Source organism: Nipponia nippon, unplaced genomic scaffold (assembly GCF_047370975.1).
Source record: "Nipponia nippon isolate SJK-2023a ecotype South Korea unplaced genomic scaffold, ASM4737097v1 scaffold_3, whole genome shotgun sequence".
Classification (NCBI taxonomy): domain Eukaryota; kingdom Metazoa; phylum Chordata; class Aves; order Pelecaniformes; family Threskiornithidae; genus Nipponia; species Nipponia nippon.
The window spans coordinates 117,154,924-117,177,441 of NW_028262347.1; the positions used below are offsets into that span (position 1 = coordinate 117,154,924).

Here is a 22,518-nt window from a genome sequence, read left to right on the forward strand (position 1 = left end):
TTTTAAAAAAAAAATTTTTTAAAAAATCAGAAAATCTTGAGCAGAATGTAGGTAGCAATGTCTTTTATAAAAATTCTCCAAGTACGTACGCTGCAAGAGCCCGAGCCAATCCTCTCCCACAAGGTAAATTCCATTTACAAGATTTAAATCACAATAGCCAGTTCTGCCTCATGAAACGAGCTTCTCTGAAGCCTGAATTGACAGCATGTGACATAAGCTTAGTATCATCTCATTTATTACAATAACTTCTTTTCAGAAATGAGTAACCACGAGGAGGTTTCTTCCCCAGAATTATACATCTGGGCATCTCCATCATCTGAGGAAAGTTAATAATGGGCAAAAAGGAGTAAGATAAAAATAACCTGAAAGATGCATTTGCAAAAAAGTTCTTAAGTTATAGGAAAAATAAGTAGTAGGTACATGAGAAAGCAAGGTGCCTGTTTTGGTTTGGTGGGGGTTTTTGTTGTTGTTGTTTTGTTTTGTTTTTTGTTTTTTTTTTTTAAATTCAGCTTTCTCAGGAGAATGGCAGCTTAGTTCTCCCTAAAGAAAGCTCCGCGGAAAAAGGAGTTAAATAAAACTCACAGGAACTCACAATTCCCACTCCAGCCTACCTCTTTTGAAAAATACATTCTTCCTTATATTTATTTATGCCTACTGCCCTCAATCATCCAGTCTCTAAAATGCTTCTCCATCAAGCTTCTGGCTCTCCAGTCACCAACATTTACAGTGGGGATGATTTTCTGTGGCTTCAACCATTGAACAAAACGCTTCATTTCCAGGTAACTGCTGTGTTCACTGTAAGGAATCCCTGAAATGAAACAAATCACAGTGATCTGTCAGTCTACTTAGCTTCTTGCCAAAATACTTTTGCAAGCCTTCCAGCTAAGAAATACTTTAGATAATATTTTTTTAAATTCATATTGGAGATCTAAAGTTTATAGCTAAGGTAAAACGAAAACCCAGATTTTCCTTCTGGAAAAATGATCTTGCATTATGTTACCAAGTCATTCCTCAGTGCAAACTGAGCGACACCAAGCATTTTGTTAAATGAATGTTAAAATCTTAAGAGATTCAACTCCACCCACCAATAAGAACTGGGAGGAAGAGGAAGACCCAGTGTCTCTCAAATGAGTGAAGTATGGAATAAAATCTTGGCTCTGGAACTGCACTGCCACCAGCATCAGCCGGGCCAAGATTTCACCACTGAAGTCTCTACATATATCAGATAAAAGTGTTTATTTGCAAGAGGAGAACAGGAGCAAAATGTATGTAAAAATCTGCATTTACAGTGTTCTCCATCTCTCAGTTCACAGATCTCTCCCGGAGAGATCCATCTGTTCACTTTATCAACAAGTTATCAGAAAAAGCATTGGTGACAATGAACAGTAGGAGTTTCCAGAATAAAAATATGAAAACCATCCACATAAAACTAAATGCACTGAATCTTTACCACTGTTATACCATATATGGTGATCTTCCCTCTTGTCTGAGGTTTGATATCCACCAGAGAACGGCATGAATCAGAGTAGGTCCACCCAGTAGGTTTGAAAGCCAGAACTTGATCAAAATTCGCAGAAAACTTATTCAAGTGATCTTGCAAGCCCTATGAAAAGAATATAGTGCATACTGAATCCTATCAAATAGCTCATTAGTCTAAAGGTTGGAGATTTCATAATGGAGAAACTTCAGACTAAATTTTATTTTCATGTTTTGATATGAACTTTTTTATTTTAAATACCATCTGCCTTGAAATTATTCATGATAAATATTTACATTTGCAGAGCACCTTGTACCTTAGGATCTCAATTGTTTCATCGGGATAAGCACATATTAACAGCTATGCATTACAGGTCAGAACACATCAGGCACAATCACATCTTCTTATAGATCTTTCCCCCTGTCATTCATCTTCCTTCTCTCAGCTGGAGGTCAGCACTCTGGCAGCTGAGTGGTGATAAAAGATGGTGAAAGCCTGCTGCAGTGCAAAATCACCTGGTTAATTTAAAGTGCCGCTGACATCCTGACATCTGCTTATGCCCAGAAGCGCTCAAAGATTAAGTGAACTACCCAAAAAATTGCAGCAAGCCAGTGCATGAGTTGAGTATTGCTCCGAGCACTAAACCATGTTTTACCACACCTCCATTCATGATAGGAAGGAAAGCATCTCTCATCTCTTCGTTCTAAAAAAAAAAATAACTTGAAAATGTTTCCAAGTTGGCTATGTTAACCTTCAACGTTGTTTAAGCTAGCATCGGGAGAAAAATGAGAGGGAAGTATAAGGAATGTACGATCCTATTCCTGGATAAAGTGAAGTCAGTATTATTTCAAACCAAAAATAGAAAAATCAATTTCATGTGTCCTGTATAGAATCTTAAAGGCACATCTCCATTTGAAAGCCCTACAAGATTATAGAACTCAAACCCATAAGCTTTATTTTGTATTTCTCTTCCTTCTGCCGACATAAAGACTGATTAAAAAAAGGTGGGCAGAGGGGGCTAGACAGGCTGTGACGGAACACTAACCTGTCAGATACTTGACAATTATTAAGCAGGGAAGCGGAAAGCTGCCTGTGACACTACCACATTTAATAGCACCTTCAGTACAATGTCCAGTAGCAACATACTGAATCCATCAAACTGGGCACATAAAAGAACAACAAAAAAACCCCTACCACAACACATGTTTCATTCAGCAACAGGAATTATGGCTAGCTGCCATGACTGTTAATACACTGCAAATGTTCAGTCTTCACTAGATTGAAGATAGAACAGTAGCAGTTTAATTCTCCTTCACACTTCACTTTAGGAAGATTAACATAGCTTAAGGTAATAATTCACTTATTTGCTCCCCGTGCTCTAACAAAATCTAAATACAGTACTTGAAATACAATGATAATTATATTAACGAATGCGAATCTGCTTTCAAATTTTGTTATAAATCAAGTGTGCAACACTCACATTAAGGATGCAATTTCAATCCCATAAAAAATTATTCGTGCATTTCAATCACAGACACTTTTGAAAATCTCGCCTCAATGCTAGCACAAGACATTACTGAGCTAAGCAACATAGAAGAGGTGCACAGACCTGAAGACCCCAGTTCTCTGGAAATCTTCCATAACATATTCGAGTGGCAGAAGCCTCAATTTTTGACTGTTAAAAAAATTGTTTGTTGCAGAAGAACCATGCACACATTTTAGAAAAGATGGCCTCTTTCCACAGAACAGATTACTACAGTGTTTATTTATAACAAATCCACTTTAAATACACATTCCAACTTCTTATTTTATTTCTTTAGCCAGCACTGTTCTAAACCTTCATCCTTTTAAAATGGAAAATATATTTCATTGCTAAATCAACCTCCTTCAGTCACCATGACAGCCTGCTATCTACAGTGTCGCTAAAGTCACCAGTACATGCAAACGGATTCCATAAGGTACGATAAGACTCAAAGATGATTAAATAGTGAATTTACAATCAGCCCTACCGAACACCAATTAAACTCATTTGGCTTATTCAAGAACAGCTATTCATCAGTACACACAGCAATCCCTGTGTTTTACTGGAGTAAAACAAAGTATTGCAGTCAAGTACCACATCTCTGAGGGTTTTTTTTATTAAATCTTTCCTTTTCATATATCAAGTCCACTTGCAATAATGCAGCAATCAATGTTTTATTACTAGAAATATTTTAATTAAAGAACCACACATATAAAAATTATAAATAATTTTTTAAATTTGTGTAAATGTTATCCATTAAGAATATCCAGAGCACGAATCTACAGCACGTCATCTCACTTTTGACCCAGGCAGCACCTGAAGAAAGTTTGATATCAACTCCTAATAAACAAACTCCTCAAGAAAGCCAGAACTATACATAGGAAAAAGCCAAATGAACAAGAATAACCCCATGGAATCCAACACCAATATGGCAACACAAAAAACGTATTCCTCTGCCACTGATCCCCTATGGCTTGTTCTTTCTAGTTTTACCCTTCAGACTTCACACATCTTAGCCAAACTCTCATTTCAAGTACTGGTTCTTTTCAAGGGTGCAGTCATAAGGCCTAGATAAAATACATCAAGTCTAGGTATTCAGTATTATGAATGGGACTGCTTTCATCCTAAGTACAGATCAAAACTATCTATATGAATTTATAAAGCAGAAAACATATGCTTTCTTCTCAAATTTGAACTTGTTTCTTCAACAGATTTTTGTGACAGTGACACAACTCCTGATGCAGTGATAGAAAATTGCCCAGAATTCAATATTCAAATAAATGAAGATAAAAAGTGATGGAAACATTCAAGCCAGGTAGCACAGTTTTCCTCACTGTGGCTGCATTTATATAGAAACGTGCACATCTTGACACAGACAGTTCAAGCAGAAAAGGGAAACGCACCATACGTTACTGTCACCAAGTCTTTGGCCAAGTGAAAATCTAGTGTATAGCACATATTGCAAGGTTGCTGTGGGTTTACAAAAATCATCCTTCAACCTGTCAAAAAAACATTGCCTGATCCACTTATTTTTCATAGTGGATTTAACACAATTATGGTCGCTATTCATTTTTGTCTGCTTCAGTTCTAGGCAGAAGGTACCAACATTAATCTTTAAACTCTGGTTACTAGGGGAAAGACAGAGAGAGGTTTCTGTACCTTTCTAAGTGCCTGTGGCTTTTAGGTGAATGACACTCTCTGCTGAATCAATACAGTGTTTATAGATCATACATGAACAGCTACGATAGTTGTTCACAAATAATAAAACAGCTGACTCTGAAATGAAAAAACATGCTTGATACTATTCCTGAAAATCAACATGGAGAAAAGCAGATTTCAGATAGCCCCCAAACTGGAATTAAACAGCTGGACAATGCCACCAACGGGAAAAAAACTATTTGCAACATCGACACTGCAAAAATACTTCTAAAATTCCTGAATATGCATGCAAAAAAATATCAATTTTATAAAAAAAATTATAACATTTTCCAGCAATCTGGACACTCAATGATCAGGGGAAAAAAAGCAAGCCCCTGATCACAGCAGAAAGCCTGCAAACAAGGAAGCATAGGCAGGAGCATCTCAAAATGATGAACTCATTTCCTTTCTGCTCGGGGTAAAAAGGAAAGCTGTGAGCCTCCAGATTTAATCTTGGGAGCAGTCAGCTACGGAAACATGGAAGCTTTCCTTGGGCAACTACAGTTTTACCAACAGTTACCGCAAACTAGGCTTCAGTTGTGGTAAGCACATGTAGCTTATGCAGCTTTTTTTTCTTCCTTATCTAGAAACAGGCCAGAGAAGTTTTTCAATAAGAAAAGGCAGAAGAATCATGTTTTAGTTCTTAAACCTATCGAGCCTGGAGCACAGACATGTTTGTTTTGTTTTGTTTTTTTTCTATTAGTAAAGAACATAACAGGGGAAAAACAGGTATAAAAGTGGGGGTTCTAGGAGATACTATAATACACCATCAGGGTTTGGCTATTTGCATTCTACTAAAAAGGCAACTAATGGACACGATCACAGATGTACTCAATTTACTAAATAAGGACTGAATCTGAGATTTTGACTACAAACACTCCCATAAGGATTTCATGGATTTGTAGGTTCGCAGCTGAAACTACATAAGCAGGAAATTAGCCCAAATTAAGAAGTAGGATTGTGTTTTTGAGTAGGGCTAGGGATCAAATAAAACAGAAGAGGTAGGAGAGATCCAGAAGATAACAAAAGCATTGTCATTTAGTGATGACGATCACTAAAAAATTCTGGCTTTCCCACTAATGAGCCAGTAATTCAGGACAAAACCTGTATAATCCACCAGAAGACAAAAACCTGCAACTGGAGATGATGACATCAGCATTTACATGGTCTGTAAAAACAGGATGATACCATTCATCATTCTTTAACTAGAATGAGATTACAAGTGATCAGATAATTTATTCTTAAAAACATTTTCTTTTCTGAGGTCGTGTTTACCGATTCTGCTGGAGCAGAAATAATATAAATGGTCGTATGAACTCATCTTTAAGCATTTAACATTCTCCACATTTTACTGGTACTACATTCCACCTGGGCATTCATCTAGCTACTGGCCTCATCGGATGTTTAGCGCTTTGAAGTCTACCTAGCATGCCTAACTTACATGGACACAAAACTACTCATGACAGCATGAGACCACATTCCAACAACTTCACACATGAAGCCAAAGCCCCAGTGGAGAGGGCCATGGCTGCTACACCAGAACTCTTGTCCACTAGATCACTGTGCCTTTAATCTTTCCTGGCCCTTTCAGCGCCCAGGCATAGCTTCTCGCACGCTGTAGATTTGCCTAGAAACTCCTCTTCTCAGAGATGAGACCCTGCACATGATACAACTGCTTCTCCCTGAGAAATAAGGCTCTCTAGACATCCTTGTGATATAATCACACCCTCTGCCTGGAAGTCTAGCCATGTGAGTATGCCATACACGCTGGGACACGTGACAGCAGAATCACGTAACAACCCAAAAATCTGCAGAAGAAGCTAAAATGTAGTACTGTTTAAGACAACACAACACATTAAAAATAAATCCATACACATTTCCATTACTTATTTTCTGCCCCACCGCGGAAAAGATTATATAACAACATTAAAACATTAAGTTATTACGTTCTATCTCCTGCAGCTCCCATCCAAACCGTATAGCCTCTTTTTCTCCTTTTTAGGTCAACTCTGACCTTCACTGGTCCTGCAGCTAAATACTATCTTGCTCTGAAGGATTTGCTTGAGATGGCACAGCAGGCCTGAAGCAAAGCAGGAAAACGAATCCAAGTCCGTAAGGCCTAACAACCACTGTTTTTCTCTTTCTTCCAGGTTACCTTTAATCTAGACCCTGCTGCTTTGCCTTAATGCCATCCTGCATTTTGTAGTCTATTTAGAAAAACTTTCTTTCCCCCCAGAAATTAGTCACCTTTCCTAACTACGAAATTCCCACAAACACTCCCAACAACAAAAACCCGCTGTCTTAAATCTCGACTGAAATGTGTATTTGAAGTCAACTTAAATGAAACAACGTCTTAAAATAAACTGTTTCACTTGCTTTTCCTACAAATATTAGAGAAGATTGTGTGGAAAAACTAAAGCATGTGTATATATGAGGTGTCCTTCAATTCACTCAATGTGTGCATTTGTTTATGCGCGAGTTTTCTTCGTTTTCAAGTATCCTTTCTCCATGTAAATCTTCAGCACAGAAGGAGACAGAATATTCTTTTAAAAGATGAAAATATGAGTATAAATACATGGAAATTGAACTGAGAAGAACATGGAGAACCTTATTCCTTTTTTATCGAACACCAGACTGGAAGCTGGCCATGTTTACAGGCTGCCTCAAAACAGAGAGGCTCACAGGCAGAAAATCCTTTGTCTTTTCCTACATCACACCAGGTAAAAGACAGGCTGAAAACAGGAACTCCATGTCACAATGTATTAATTGCTAATAGGACAGATCCTGCAGTCATTACATAAATCTACTTCAAAAAGGCCCACAAAGAGCAAGCCTTTGAACAAACCTCATCTTATCTTGTACAAGCACCGCATTGAAGTGAAATTACACTTTCTGTGCATCATGTTTGGAGACAGATATTAATGTTTAATTGCATTTCATTTTCAATGTATTGCTACATGTCAAAACGTTACTAAATAAATATGATCTGACAAGAGGTTAAAAAGCACCAAACACAACACCAGTTGGGAGGAGCCAACAGTAAGATTAGCCAGCAAGTTTATCAACAGAGTATATTTTCTGACCTTACCTTAAAATTAATTTGCATCATGGGAAGCACATGAAGCAAAGTACCATCCCAGTCCACACTGATGAGGGAATTAACAGCTGCTGACTCCAAGCACTGCAGTGTTTTGTACTTGTCGCGGGACATACTTGCTTTTGAGCCCAGAACTTCAGCAATTGCTTTAGGATTAATTGGGAAGAAATCAGATAAAGAAAATGATAAGAGGTCATTTTTTGCTTGTTTTGGAGATATCCCTAATTATTGCACTGGATCATTTTTACTGATGAAAAAAATCCATATTCAAGAGGATACAGTGTTTCATATTCTAAAATTTAGACGAGAAACATATAGTGGCTCTTAAAAAACTCTGGCTCCTACGTTTCAGCACCAGAATTGTATATGACAACTGGAAAGAGAAGGAGAATAGAAGTACATCGATAAGTTCTAAGTCATATTTCTTTGGTAGAATGTTACCAAGGTGAACTGGTATTTATTTCAAAGAAGCCAGAAACCCGTGCAGTTTTTGGAATACGAGACGAACAGCCCACGCTAAAGACAGACTAAATTTCAGTGAAAGTAAATCTTGTGGTGATGACTTTATATACCCAAAAGCACAAATGGTACACAGCTGCCTGCTCTAGAGTATACATTTGGGCAATCGTGTTGGTTCCTAATGCTGTAACTGAGTGAAGCATAGCATGCAAGATTTTCATTAAGTCAGAAAAGATGCGTTTTAGTTTGGGGAATGCTTTGTTAAAATTGATTTCATTAAAAATGATTACTATAAATATTTAGGAAAATACGTAATAGAAACCTGGAAAGAAAAACTGTTAGCAAAATAGAAGTTTAAGAATAATTATATCCCTTTGCTGTTTCTTGACAACATGAAATTAACACCAAAAATGTCATAAAGACCTCATTTACGTTTTTTTTAATTGCCATTAGCAATTTTCTCACCACAATCAGTTAAATAGTTTCATTCATTTAGTATCCAAATTGTCCTTCTGTATATTCAGGGGGGGTTGTAAACATGGCAGAAAAATATTTCTTTCAGAAAGTTAAAACTTATTGATTAGAAAACTAAAAACTGTTGGTAGGATTATTAAATATATTTAACTGCTTTACACAATATCTGACCATCAATACTAAATGACCCTTTACATCTTCAAGAAAAAGGTCTTTTAACACTGACTTAGATATTTATTTAGTTATTTGATCCAGTACACTTCTTTTACGTACCTAAAAAAACTTTTTCTTTTCCAATAGCATAGGTGCCACAGACAACTAGAGTACGTGGGTTTAAAGTCACTGTCTCAAAGGCAGTATTGACAGCAAACTGGATAACCTCTTGTTGAGAAGGAAAAGTGTATTCAGGACTACAGTATCTGGGGCATGGAAACAAGACACATCACTTGGTTACACAAGGTAGAAGACATCTGAATTTACCAAGAAGGCCCTCAAAACTGCACGCATACAATAACAAAGTAATGAAAAAGATCTTATCCTTCTATATAACTTCAGTCTACTTGCAATCTATTTATTAGAAACCACCGAGGTGCCCAGATGAAATTGTTGCAATAAAATTTACATTGAGTGTATCAGTCTTTTCTCTACAACTATTCGCTTGTCTGACACTGAACTCAATTCTGCAGTTTTTTTCTCTATAAATACCAAGTGCTCTTTCAAGCTAGATATTTGTATCACGTACTAATTACATCCTTATTTTTTTGTCATGCACACAAACCATAACATAAGGCATTATTCATTCACAGAAACACATGGAACAGAAATAAAAGACTGCAGCTGGGCATTAGCCATCATACACAGAAAAACAATTTTATATACATGAGTCAGAGAAAGGTCTAATGAAAACCTGGACAACTGATTTAACCATTTGGCATTCTTTCACTCTCTGAATTCCCCCACACCCCTTTTCATAACAGAGTTGAATCCACATAACCAATGTTCCATGAACCTCTTGTTTTAGAGCTGAACACTCAATGTATGAATTTTGACATCTAGAGTTTAATAACACTTATAAATAATAACGCCATCTCAGAAAATACTTTAGCATCTTTTCCACTACCCACTTTTATTCTCTCATGTAATGGCATAACAGATGAACAAGCTAGACATACATGGACCTTCAATAAATATCTGATTTTATTCAACACCAAATAGAGCTAACAAGTGTTAAAACAGTAATGTCATTTATACTTACATTTATTTGGTTCCTATAAAGTCTTATTAAACTGAAAAGAGGGTTATATTGAAAAAAAAAATTAAACACTACTTACGTGGTATCAAGGTAAAGGGTGTGGACTTGTTGACCGATCAAAGCAGGGTAGCGCTCCATGGAAGGATCTGCCCTGAAGTCTCCTGTGTGCAGAATAACAGTTCCACTAGGTAGACAGAAAAGGATCATTGTTGCACCTGGACAACTGAAACAACCAAAAAACCCCATACAAATTGTGTTAGTTCTCTATACTGATAAACTGCCTTAAGAGATATACCACTCTTCAGTAGCAGGAAGGTGTGCAGAACCGCATTTTAAATCACAGCTACTATGCAGCCTAATTTAGCTAGAAATTCCTGATTTCTAAAGGAACTTGAAGCTAACCCAATGGCCACAGACAACCTAGACTTGAGTTCTCAGCTGAGATGGAAGGAAGAAAAAACCACACCAACAGTAAAGTAATCAAGCATTAACTGCCTTTTTGGGATGCTCTGTCTTCTTCTAGGTACGACAAAGATGCTGCCTCAGTTGCAATCTCTGAGGCTCTATTATTTGATTTAAAGGGGAAACAGCACACCCAAGAGAAGCAGCATTCTTATTCAGGAGCAACAGAATTGTATTATTGCAGATGCATCTTCATTCCTGCAGGACTTACTGAAGCATTTCCTTTTAAATTCTATTTGCAGATTTTAAACTTTATCTTCCATCCAGAATTCCCTGGTTATAAATACAATTCTCTTATTGGCCTCAGCAAATCCATTGCACCTTCTGCAGTTCCTCGCCAAAGCTGTCTGAAGGGCAAGCGCCCAGACTGGAAAACCAGAGTGGGACTATTTTGGACATGAATCATCTGTAAAGGGTAAATGAAATCTCAAAAAAAGGAAAAACTGGCATGAATCAGAGCTAAAATGACAGAATTGGTGTACTCTCCAAAAAGCTGAACTTTGTACCTAAGGTTTATATGCCTTTTAAATTGAAGCAAGGAATCAGAGAGACAAACAGGAAAAATGAGAAGTGTCCAAATCACATAAACAGCAAGGCTTCCTTCATTCCCAGAAAGGGTTCTCAAAGGACTTCATGGAATCTTATCTCTTCAACTATAAACAAATCCTAAGATAAGTAATATTCAAACCAGCTGTGACACAGTGCTGCGTTTCAATACATACTTCAGGGAAAGGACTTTTCCTCTAGCCCATAGCCAAATAAGGTACCAAGAGGGAGAACGGCAAGAGCACAGGGCTGGAAGTCAGGTGCTACTGAACTTTAAATCCAGCATTACCACACACTGCCAGTGTAACATTGGACAAAAACCTCACCCGTCATCACCGAATCCAGTAGTACTCTTGTTGCACATTTCAACAGGCTTTTCTTTAAAGTTCAATTTTCAAAACGTTGGCTAAGTTTTGTCTCTCCCAGGATCCAAAATACTACATTTTTCTTTAGCCGAAGATTTCACTATCTTCAGTTGAAACTACAGAAATCCAACATATCTGATAATCAAATCTAAGAGGTTCCCAACTAGACACCAAAAACTAAAGTGTCCAGTCCACTAGAAAAATCATTCAACCTCTCAACAAGCTTAAAACTTATGGAGTTATGTGTGGTTAAAACTATGTACTCATTAGAACCAAAAAAAATAAAGTTAAGCTAAAATTATCAAAAACCCCTAAGTTTGATTTTCAAAAATAATTCACCTATTTCAAAAGCCAACTACTTGCAAGAAATTTAGGCTCCTACATGCCTAATTCACTTTTGAAGTGAAAATGCATGTTACTAAGCCAACTCAGGAATGTAAAGTATTTTCACCCTTATTTTTTCAGATCCACTGAAACCTAAAAATCATGAAAACATAAAACCGTATCTGTACAGCTATTTATCTTTAATATTCTATACATACAAATATTCCACAACAAATGCAATGATACGTACTGATTGGCATCGAGCAACAACACTTTGATCCCATTCACTATACATTCTGTGTCCATCGGCAGCACATGGATGTACTGCTCTTGGACTCGAAGTTTGCTCTTCACCAGGTTGCCAGTTATCTGTAACAGGGAAAGGATTTAATATGGAATAGGAACAAAATCTAAAAAAAGCCTTTGTTTATTTTAGAAACAAAGGCTCTCAAGCCAGACTGTCTGACTTAGAGAGAAACTATGAGAAACTATGAGATCCTGGGTATAATCAAGCCTTTCAGTAGCATTTCACCTCTCAAAGAGCAAACTGAAAAAAAGCTGTCTTAAAAAAGCACACTTTCAAAAGCCTGTCAACAGGTTACAGATTGGAATCAGAGAGGAGGCAAACAAGGGGGAATAACATCTGTTACAGATTGCCAATTCAAGAAGAGGAGGTGGGCAAAGCCTTCTTTAAACAACTGACGAAATTTCCAGGTCACAGGCCCTGGATCTTATAATGGGGGACTGCAGTCATCCCAGCACCTACTGAAAGGGCAACATGGGACACAAGCATTCCAGGAGACTTCCAGAGTGAATCAGAAATAGACTTTTGATGTAGGTTCTAGATGGGTTGATTAGGGAAGGTGCCCTACCAAGTTATGAGTAAAGAAGAGCTGGTTGGACATATGATAGCTAATGGCAGTCTCGGCCATTCAGCAGCCTGAAGCACAGGACACACAGGACCAAGCTAAAACAACTCAATTTGCTGAACATGGAGAATAGATGGCTTCAGTGGAATCTAATTTCAGACTTCCATCACTTGAATAGTCTCATAGAAAAGATGAAGCCAGATTCTTCTCCATGATGTGCACAAAAAAAACAAGCTACTGTCTCAAGTTGCAAAAAGGGACATTTCAATTGAATACTAGGAAAAAATTTCAGAGTGGGTAAGCACTGCAACAGGTTGCGAGGAGACGTAGTGGAATCTGTCCTATTTTCAAAATTTGACCGACAAAGGCTCTCTGCAGTCTGATCTGACTTTGAAGTTAGACCCACGTTATGCAGGAGATCGGACTATATGACCTCTAGAGATCCTTATAAACACAAATTTTTTCATGGTACCTAGACAGAGAAGTTTCACTAATCATCTTCATCAGTCAAATTAGGGTCAGAATTTCTTACAAGGGAAACCCAGATTCCCCTATACATACCCACGGTGCCTAATTGACCCAACAATGAAACCTATAATCTTCTATTTACTTCCATCAGTATAAAAGTGATTATAGTTGCATATGGATTTGGTAATATCTAGTCATCTTGGAAAACGTTACCTTATTACAGTAGATTGGAAACATGAAGTTTTTTGTTAGCCCACAATAGTGATCCGAGTGAAAATGAGTAAGGAAATAAGCTGTGCAGCCTTCAATTTCTCCATACTGGAAGGCATCAACTGTAAAACCAGTTCCTACAGCAAAAAGGGAAGAGAAGCCAGTCAGTAAACATGCATAGCTCAGAACTAGTTTTTGATTACATATTCCTTTTGTTCTTTTTTCTTTCTTCCAAATTAAAAGGTAATACAGTTACACGGCATACAGTTGAAGGAGCCATTTAAAGATGAGCATGGTTTGCGTATGAGTCAACAGTCACAAAAAAGATTTCACTTATTAAAATAAAAATTTAACAAAGTGTGTACACACAAATACTTTCTCAGGCCTCCCAAATATCCGTTGCTCAGCTGCCATCCTATACAGATGGCAACTGGTTAAGCAAACACATTTATCTGCATTCAGCTGGTATTTTTGAAAGTTCACGTAGATTAAAATCTAGTACCAACGTCTTAACACAAAATAAAACAGGTAACTACAGCTTAACAAAATGCATTTTGTGATGAAATTGCAATTTTTCAATTATTCGACATTTAATATTTCTCTTAAAACATGCTACCATATAATTATCAAGCAAGCAACCTGGGGTCTTCGAATACATCTGCTGAAACATGACTGATTTGCCATTGTATGCTTTCAGTGAGGTGCTGTTTGTATAAAGATGTTGCATAAACACAGCTGTACAGAAGACAGCCCTTTTCTCTGCAAATGTAATTTTTTTAAAATGCAAACACACTGACAAATGGTCTTTTCACATTGGGTTATACTTTCTTAAAACCACAAAATAGCTCATAGAACTAATTAATCTGGTGGCACTCAAACATTTTTCATTTTACGTTACGCAAACTTACCAGATCTTCCAGGAGAACTAGAAATAGTTCTACTTACTTGAGGCTAGAACTTCAAGTATTTGCAACTCCAAAAAAACATAGCTGTCCACTAATTAAAAATCACAAACCAAAAAATCCCCAGGTGTTTGAGAGGTACCAGACTCAAAACTTCAGGGAGGCTGAATTATACTAGACCATGGGGATAAATACATATCATTAGCAACACAGAAAATACAGTCAAATATATTTCAAATGTAGTAACAAAATTCAGAACAAAGATAATACAGATAATAATAAAGCAACTTTAAAATTGCGTTGTAGGCATAGGAGTCTGCTCTTCAAATTTATTACATATGGAAAATTCTCTAAGCCCGTAGAACCCATGATACTGGTATAACCCCACAAAGACTTACAGGCCAGTCTTCAAGCAGGAGCTTGGCACTTAGGATCACTAATATATTTCTATTTGGCTTCCTCAAATATCTACCTAAGACTAAAACAGTCCTTTCGTGGTAAACAGAACTGGGAGGATTTGAAGCTTTTTAAGCCATTGATCCATCATCCTGTATTTTATGTCATTGCTTGAGGAGATTCTGAGAAATTCTTGGCTGTTTCCTTAGCTAAATTCTTCTGCTTGGTTTTCATTTCTTTGTTTTCACAGTTGCAGTAAATCATATTTCTAATACTCGTGAATTTCAAATACAAATTTAACCTCAATTTTTTTAACTTCATGTAAGGAAATAATCACTAGTGACAGCCCTATTTTCAGGCACAACTGAAGTAATGTAAAAAATTAAATTCAGGAATTACGAGTGAATATTAACAAGGGACATACTCAAAATCATTTAAGAAAGTAGATCCATCTTTCAACACTGATTATGTTTTTTACTCTGTCAAAAACATGCAAAAGTCAGTTCTTGAAATAATTTTACTGAGATAATATTTCACTGTACTTCATTGATGAAGCCATTGCTGACTCTAGTTTTGCAATCACTTTCTTCCGGAGATCTGCACCTACACAAGATTTTATCAACTTAGATGGAGGAAAGAAAATTCATTATGAGCTGCAGTCTAAATGGTTATGAAGAGTGAAGAATACTGAAGCCTAAAATTAGAAAAAAAAATACAACACTCAAGCCAAAATTAGTTAACCTCTACAAAAAGAAGAGTTATCTCTCACCTGGTATTTTCTTGTAGAAAGGGCAGTGTTTTTTTCTTGTTTCTTCACCTGTAGTACGTAATTCTTTAAATTTTTTTCTCCACCTTCGTTGGCCACCAGAACTAACATCTGCAAAGGCTCCATTTTTACTTGAACTTTCTATAACTGCTTCTACATCTTCCACAGACCCTTCAGCTTTCCTTTTTTGCTGTTTGGGCCTCTTTCCATTGGGAGTTACTGAACTTGGTATCTGCTTTCCCTCACTTAAATGAGTCTCTCCTTTACTTTCCTCTTTTACTTTGGGTTTTAACCCAAAGAAAACACCAATGTCCATTTGCTTGAGTTCTTTGGCAGGACTGGATTTGGCATTCATACTTGCTAAAGAAAGAGATGACACTGTTTTAGAGATGGGGCTGGGAAAGCACACAGCAGCTGTATTAAGATTTCCTTCTTTCTCCACTACTGACTGCAAATTCTCCTGGCGAGCTGTTTTTCCAATTGCATTGGCAGGCATTTTATCTGTATTAGTTACGATGTTACTTGGGTCCCTCAAAACATTACTTTTCTGTGTCAGAAGAGACCCAGCACCTTCTCTAACTAGCAGTGATGATGTCTCAGTAAAACTCATGTATGCAGAATCCAAAGCACAAGCGCTAGTATCTTCTGACTCTGTATTACCTGCTTTAGCAGCACAGGAAATCAGTTCTGGCTGTTCAACCTCCTCGCAATTAAAAGGAAAACAGGATCCACTGGCTAGTGCCTGTTGCTGATGCTGATTATCTACACATGCTGAATTACAGAACTTGCTGTGACTCTGAGAAACAGTTTTTACGCTATGATCTACATGGTTCAATGTATTTACTTCCTCACAGTGGCTTTTTTTCAGTATTAAATTTCCCATTTTGGTATGCTCATGCTGAGACTTCTGCTGTGAGAAAAGTCCATCAAATGTTCTAAGCACCACAGAATTAGATTCTTCATCTTCAAAGTTCTGGACTTTGAATAATTTATTTTGTGATATTTGTACTTTCTTCTCCTCTTCCTCAATTTCTTCTTCACTTTCCTCAAAAGTACTCAGTGGAGAATAAGAAATTTCACAGTCACTGAAGTCAGCTTTTGACTGTAGTAGACTTGGCTGACTTGTATCTTTCTGACTATACAGATCTTCTTCTGTTCCACTTTCTTGAGAGGATGCAAAGTCATAAAATTCAAATTTACAACTATTATCTGTGGTCTGTGTAAGCTGACGTGTCTGTTGAGGCTTTTGAACATCTGCAAAAGAGGAAGTACTTTCACTGATTATATTTAGAGACTTCATTTGCGATGAACTCTGCACCATCAACGTACAGTCATCATTTGGGACATTTTTTACATTATTAGATGGTTTCTCATTCTGTGAAATGTCCTGTACGCAACCTGGGGAACAGCTGGGCTTTGCAGCAGTAGAATATGTCACCTTCCTCTCCAAAGTGTTTGCTGAAGAGTTTACAAGATAATCTCCTGCCCTGCTTGCTGCAAGCAGAAAATGGCTATAGCGCTTGTAGTGGGATGGAATGGTGGAAGTGCACAGTAAACCATCAGGACACTCTGTGAACACAGTTAAACAGAGAAGTAACGTTAATATATTTGCAAATATAGTTGGCATAATTATTAAAATAAAAATCACACATGACACAAAATTTAAAAGCTTTTTCTTATAAATGCAGCTATTGAAGGACAGAAGGCACAAGTAAAAAGTAATTTTCAAGCTGCCAAGACCTCCTGCCCTGAGCTGGCTAGAAATGAGAATGCTTCCAACCTAAAACCAAACAGCTACTCCTAATACAGCGCTCTGCCTGAATTAATACAGCCCTCTAACAACAAGAGTACTTAACCCTGTTTCAATACTGTGCTAATGTAATCATACAACTTCTAGTCTAGAATTGTCTCACATGCAAGCAATGAGCTCAGAGCAGTAGCACCAGAAAAGGCCAGTAGACGTGTTTCAAAACAAACCAAATCTCAGTTCTGAATCAACCTGAAATTCAATTTCAAATTGTCTGCCAGTTTACACATTAAATCTAAAAATCTAAAAAAAAAGACATGTATTATATGAAGAAAGTATTCAGGATTCAGATACCAGCAAAAAAAGCTGTGGCTGTTCCCTAAGTGTTTTTTGTTGAGAGTTTGCTAGCCTAACTTTTGAGGATTTTAAGGTGAATGCATAAATCAATCAGAGGGATTTTTCATCTGTTAATTATGGGAGTAAGATATGGAAATGAGGTGTTAACACATCTGCCTCAAGTTAAAACCACTGCCAAAATCAGGCTTAAAGGGCTCACATTTCACTGTTCTGAAGAAGAAACTTCACGGAAAGTTACAAAGATATAAAAGGAAAAGTGACTGTGTTACCTAAACGGCCTTTACTCAAGTTTCCTGACTGTGTACTTCTGCTTTTCAAAAGTTATGAGCTGTATTAAGAACGTAAGTTGGACACCTGGATATGTTCAGACATCGTATTTCCCCACATGAAACTAGCAATGGGAATGAGTCAGTTTTATTCCTCTCGTACAGAACTCGAAACAAAACTGTGTTGTCTTATGATACAGGAATGTTCATGTATAATTCTGTATAAAATTTCTAAAGCATACTGGATCAGGGGCTAACATTTCCAGTAAATTAGCCTAACAGACTATTTCAGCTTCCAACTGCCCATAGACAACTGGACAAGTCACACAGCAACACAGATACAGGATAGTAAAATTTATACCTAAGGAGAAAGAAATCCAGTGTCAAAAGTAGCAGCCTCTTAAATGAAGGCAGTTTTTTTGCTGACACTGACTTAGTAATTGAAACAGGTTCCATTATTTTAAAATGGTAAATATGCACGTTCAATTTCTTCAATAAACTAATAAAATTGGAGCTGGATAAACAACCATGAATCTTTATCACTACTCCACGAAGTTTGGAGATCAGATTCTGATGTGAGATTTTCATGTCAGATTTCGGTGTTCTTCACAGAGAACCAAGAATTTGGCATGCAAATAATACTGAGAAATTATCAGTAATAGCATTCTAAAAGTCATACCAACTACCATCTCAGATTTTGAACTAAATAAGAAATCCAAGGTTTACAGCAACATTATGTGAGGAGCCTTTAACTTTTCTCTGAAGGCTTTTTTCTTACTCTGTTCATACCTTTTTCAATGGATCCTGGAGTATCCAAACATTCGGCAACGTGCCATCGAGGTGTCTGGACCAATAGCAAAGAGAAAGGCATCTGGCAGCTCGGACAGTATCCATCATGAACGGGCTTTGCATTTTGCGAGCTCTGTCCCGTCAGGCTACTCACGCTTTCCTGGGAGTGCGCACTACTGTCATCTTTGCTTTGATCTACATCCTGACTTGGCCTTGATCGCTGCTCGGTTTCCTGAAGCGTATCAGTTTTTTCTACGGATTTTTTTTTACTTTTATTCCCCTTTCTTTTTGGCCTGCACTTGTCATCACTTACTTTCTGCACAGGTGTAGAGATGGTCTCTGAACTACTCTGTCGCTTTTGCTTCCTAAGGGATCTGTACTCCCAAATATCCTCTTCCAACAAAGCATCTTCAGACATGGCAACACATAAAATATTCTCCTGGTTTTTAAGTAACAGTTCGCAAATCTATCTTTCCTTCCACTAATACGTTTTCTCTTCCCTCCCCCCTTCGCTATCTGAAGAAAAGCACCTGAACTCCATTTTAAGAAAGCAACACTGGGCCACAAACCAAACAGCAGTCGGTGATGGGACAGAAGCATGGTGGATCCTATCCTAAAAATAATTTAATGAGCGTCTCTCTCAATATTTGTAATTACTCCCGTTAAAGAAAACCCGAGTCCGTAGGATGCAGAAAGACTTGCAGGGTGAGCCATTTCCTTCAGCTACCCCTCTCGTAAGCACCTGACCCGGCCTCGGAAGGTGAAGCCCAGCTAGCCCCGCTCCCCCGACTGCCCCGAAGTAGGAAGATTTTAAAAGAAAACGACGAAGGGTTCAGCTACGGGATCGCTGCCGGGAGTCACCAGACGGCGAAGGCCGACACCGGCCCCGCGCTGCCGGGAAGGGCCGCGCTCCCCGCCGCCGCCGGCGGCCCCGCGCGTAGGTCCCGGCGCGGGCACCGAGGGCGGCTGCCTGCCCTCCTGCCTGCCTGCCCTCCTGCCTTCCTGCCTGCCTGCCTGCCCTCCTGCCCGCCGCTTCCCAGGGTCCCCGGGCGGGAACCTCTCCTCGGCCGTTCGCCGCCGCGGCAACGCATTCGCTCCCGCAGCTTCGTCAGCACGGCCGTGGCTCCGCTTTCCGCTTCTCTCATAGCATCCCCCCCGCCAAAAAAAAATCCCAACGTTTAAATTATTGGTGCCTTGTTTGGACTTGGTCCCGGTACTGCCCGATTTTCACATCTATTCCATTTACAAATAAAAAAGCAACTGGGCGGGAAAAGCAGGCTGTGTTGAATCTGCCGAGGTGGAATCGCCACTGAGGATTCTCTTCGCGAATATGCTTCCGCGAACACCAAAGCTATGTAAAAACACAAAATGAATGGGAAGGTCCCCCTTTAAGACAGACGAGTTTTTGCGTGTTTGTGCTTAGGTTTTGGTTTGCTGTTTTGTTTTGTTTTTTTTTTAATTGCAATTTCCCCCCCGCAGCGTTGCGGGCGGTGCCGAATATGCGGCGGTGAAGCGGCAGGCCGGTAAACAGCGGCCCGTCCTGGCCGCGGGCTCGCCCAGGAGGCGCCATGGCGGCGGGGGGCCTGGCGGGGCTCCTGCCCGCCCAGACCCAGCTGGAGTACGCCCTGCTCGACGCCGATACTCCCCAGGAGAAGGAGAACTTGGTCTACCAGTACCTGAAGAAGATGGACAGCCGGGAGCGGGACCTAACGGTGCCCGAGCTCGGCGGAGGTGGGTGGCGGGGCCCGAGCGGGTCAGGCCCCGGGGCGGAGCGCGGTTCGGCGTCCCGGGCCCGCCGGGCGGGCGGCTGCAGGGTCTGGCCCGGCGGAGGTGGCTGAGCTCCGGCGCTCACCGTGTGGCGTTTCCCTTGAAGTCCCGCTGCCTCACGGCCCCGTTAGCTGCTTTTTTAAAAGGCACTTCCAGTCACAGGGATTGTCACTCCTGAAGGCACCAGGAGCAAAGGACAAGAAACAAGAACCCCTTTGTAAATGCTCCCCCTGCTTCTGGTTGCAAAAACCTGGTCTTTAAAGCCGCTCTTCTAAATTTCTACTTCAGCTTTATTAAATTACTTTTTTTTTTTAATAAAGCCTTTCCTTTCAGTACAGTATATTGATATCTCTCTCTGGTCGTAGTGAGAACCTTACCAATTCCCACAGCTTCCTCCTGAGCTCCCTTGATTGCACTGCAGCCGCTGAGGGTGTTCCCCAGCTCTCTCTCCCCATAACTTACCTGTGCTTGTCAGTTTTCATGTCCCTGATAACACAAACTGTGCTGGAGATGTCCTCCTCCCTCAGTGGTATGCCCATTGCCCTTTCACACGTTTCTCTATCTGTTCCTGTGCTAAGTGTGGAATCAAAGGTTAAGTCTTGTAAGATCTTGCAAGTCCTGCTCAGGGTCCTTGTAACCTTAGTGAGGCTCTCTGGAACTGCGGGAGCTCCCATCTGACTGCAAGGCAGAGACCTCAGTGGGTAAACCTCAGGGTTAAATTCACATGCATATCATAGGAATGAATTCTGACTTGTAACCATTGGAGCTTTGAGTGAGTGCTCTTTCTGGCTAGATGTGGACCCCTGAACTGAATTTTCACTTTTGTCATTAGTATTGTTTCACTTTCTGTGTTTCTGTCAAAGCTTATTTTCTCCTCTAAAAAGAGCCAACATTTTTCATTTCCAGTATTTTTTTATGAAAGATATTTTAATTCTAGTGAAAAGGGGAACAATGCCATAAAATAAGTAAGTTACTCTTTTCTTCTAAAAAATAAACAGTAAAGCATTGCCCTTATGTGGAAATAATGCATAAACTTGCTAAATTATTATCATTATTGTCACCAGATGTAAATGTGTGTGCATCCATTTATGTTTATAAATACATGGAGGTAGAGACCAATCCTCCTCTTAGTGAAACAGAAAACAAGCCTCCTGCTGACTTCAGCAGCAATAACTTCTCCTGGGGCAGTGAGAACTTAGTTTGCTGAAACTGTCAGGGTAGAAGTTTTGAGGACTTTTAGATTAGTCAGCATACATTTTTAAAAAGTGGCCCCTCAAAAATGTAGTTTGGCTTTGCATTATATCACATTTTTCTGTTCCCCCAACCCCCATTATTTTCAGAAATGTTGAGTGATAATAACAGCAGACCATATTCTAGGATATTTATTTCGTATCTTGATACCAGTTTCTTATGGGATCAGAGGAATATCAGTTACCAGTGAGAACACAGTGCTTTCCTGTCTCATATCAAATGGTTAAAATAAATGACCTGCAGGGTGTGTCTGAAAGGGTTGTATTTCTTCCCATGTAACAGGATTAATTTATACCTGGCTTCTCTAAGTTTGAAAATCAAGATAAAAACTGTAAACATAGAAATATTTCAGTCATCTCTGAAATTAGTTCTTTACAGGACTGTTGGAAAAGTCATTAGGAGTTTAACCGTTTTTTAGTTTACTAGCATTTATGTGAGTTTTAAAGAAATAGTTGTTGCCCATATGACATTGTTAGTTTGAGTAATGTAATTGAGATCATGTTTTAAAATGTATGAAAAGTGTTCTGAGGCTTGCATGCTCTTTCAATTAAAAGGTGAGTATATAAATATGTAAACCACATTTTCAATATTACATCAAATCTTGTTAATATTTCTTTTCATTTACTAATGAAGAATTAGTGGAACATAAATATAAGACTTTTGGCTTTTCTACCTACATAGAAAGTGATGTTGAACTTTTTTTTTAAATGAAATGTGCTAGGAACAGTGTGGTGGTGTGCAAATTAGGTGTAACTGTCTGCCCTTTGTCTGCCTTTCCCTACCCTTCCCTTACTTTTCCCCTAACTGGGTATCTCTGTTCTCTGTATTCCAGATCTACAGTGGTTAAACACTGAAGGTCCTATTTCTCTTCACAAAGACCTTTGTGGAAAAGTTGTGGTGTTGGATTTCTTTACTTACTGCTGCATCAATTGCTTGCACCTGCTGCCTGATCTCCACGCGTTAGAGCACCAGTACTCTGATAAAGGTAAAAGTGCTTTGGCTTGCTTCGAACAGAATTTCCTGGCAGTCTTGCAGGTGGAGTAGCTGAGTCACT

General features: G+C 38.8%; 2 protein-coding genes across 9 annotated transcripts in view; one reads left to right on the forward strand and one right to left on the reverse strand.

The window, feature by feature from the left end:
* Window positions 1-48: 48 nt before the first annotated feature.
* On the reverse strand, window positions 49-19,548 carry DCLRE1A (DNA cross-link repair 1A). 3 transcript variants are annotated; one of them, XM_087767644.1, is made up of 9 exons: window positions 18,447-19,548; window positions 15,291-16,856; window positions 13,227-13,360; window positions 11,927-12,045; window positions 10,059-10,163; window positions 9,001-9,146; window positions 7,786-7,940; window positions 1,462-1,603; window positions 49-808 (listed from the first exon to the last, which is right to left on the reverse strand). In XM_087767644.1, the coding sequence occupies exons 1-9, from the start codon at window positions 18,862-18,864 to the stop codon at window positions 642-644; spliced, it is 2,952 nt and encodes a 983-aa protein (XP_087623770.1). In that variant the 5' UTR covers window positions 18,865-19,548; the 3' UTR covers window positions 49-641. The 3 variants fall into 3 exon arrangements, with proteins under 3 accessions (XP_087623770.1, XP_009474331.1, XP_087623772.1); XM_009476056.2 differs by having other exon boundaries at window positions 10,059-10,202; window positions 18,447-19,547; XM_087767646.1 differs by having other exon boundaries at window positions 641-808; window positions 1,451-1,603; window positions 10,059-10,202.
* Window positions 19,549-19,814: 266 nt separating this feature from the next.
* The window catches only part of NHLRC2 (NHL repeat containing 2), a 39,501-nt gene continuing 36,797 nt past the window's right edge, over window positions 19,815-22,518 (forward strand). For 4 of the 6 annotated variants that reach the window (XR_015706419.1, XM_087765169.1, XM_087765170.1 and 1 more), the window contains exons 1-2: window positions 19,815-20,177; window positions 22,297-22,449. Coding sequence is in view for 4 of the 6 variants with exons in the window: in XM_087765169.1 (XP_087621295.1) it covers window positions 20,015-20,177; window positions 22,297-22,449 (316 nt within the window). In the remaining 2 variants the exon portion in view is untranslated. The remainder of the gene's footprint in view (window positions 20,178-22,296; window positions 22,450-22,518) is intronic. The other 2 variants (XR_015706418.1, XM_009476057.2) reach the window with 1 other exon arrangement.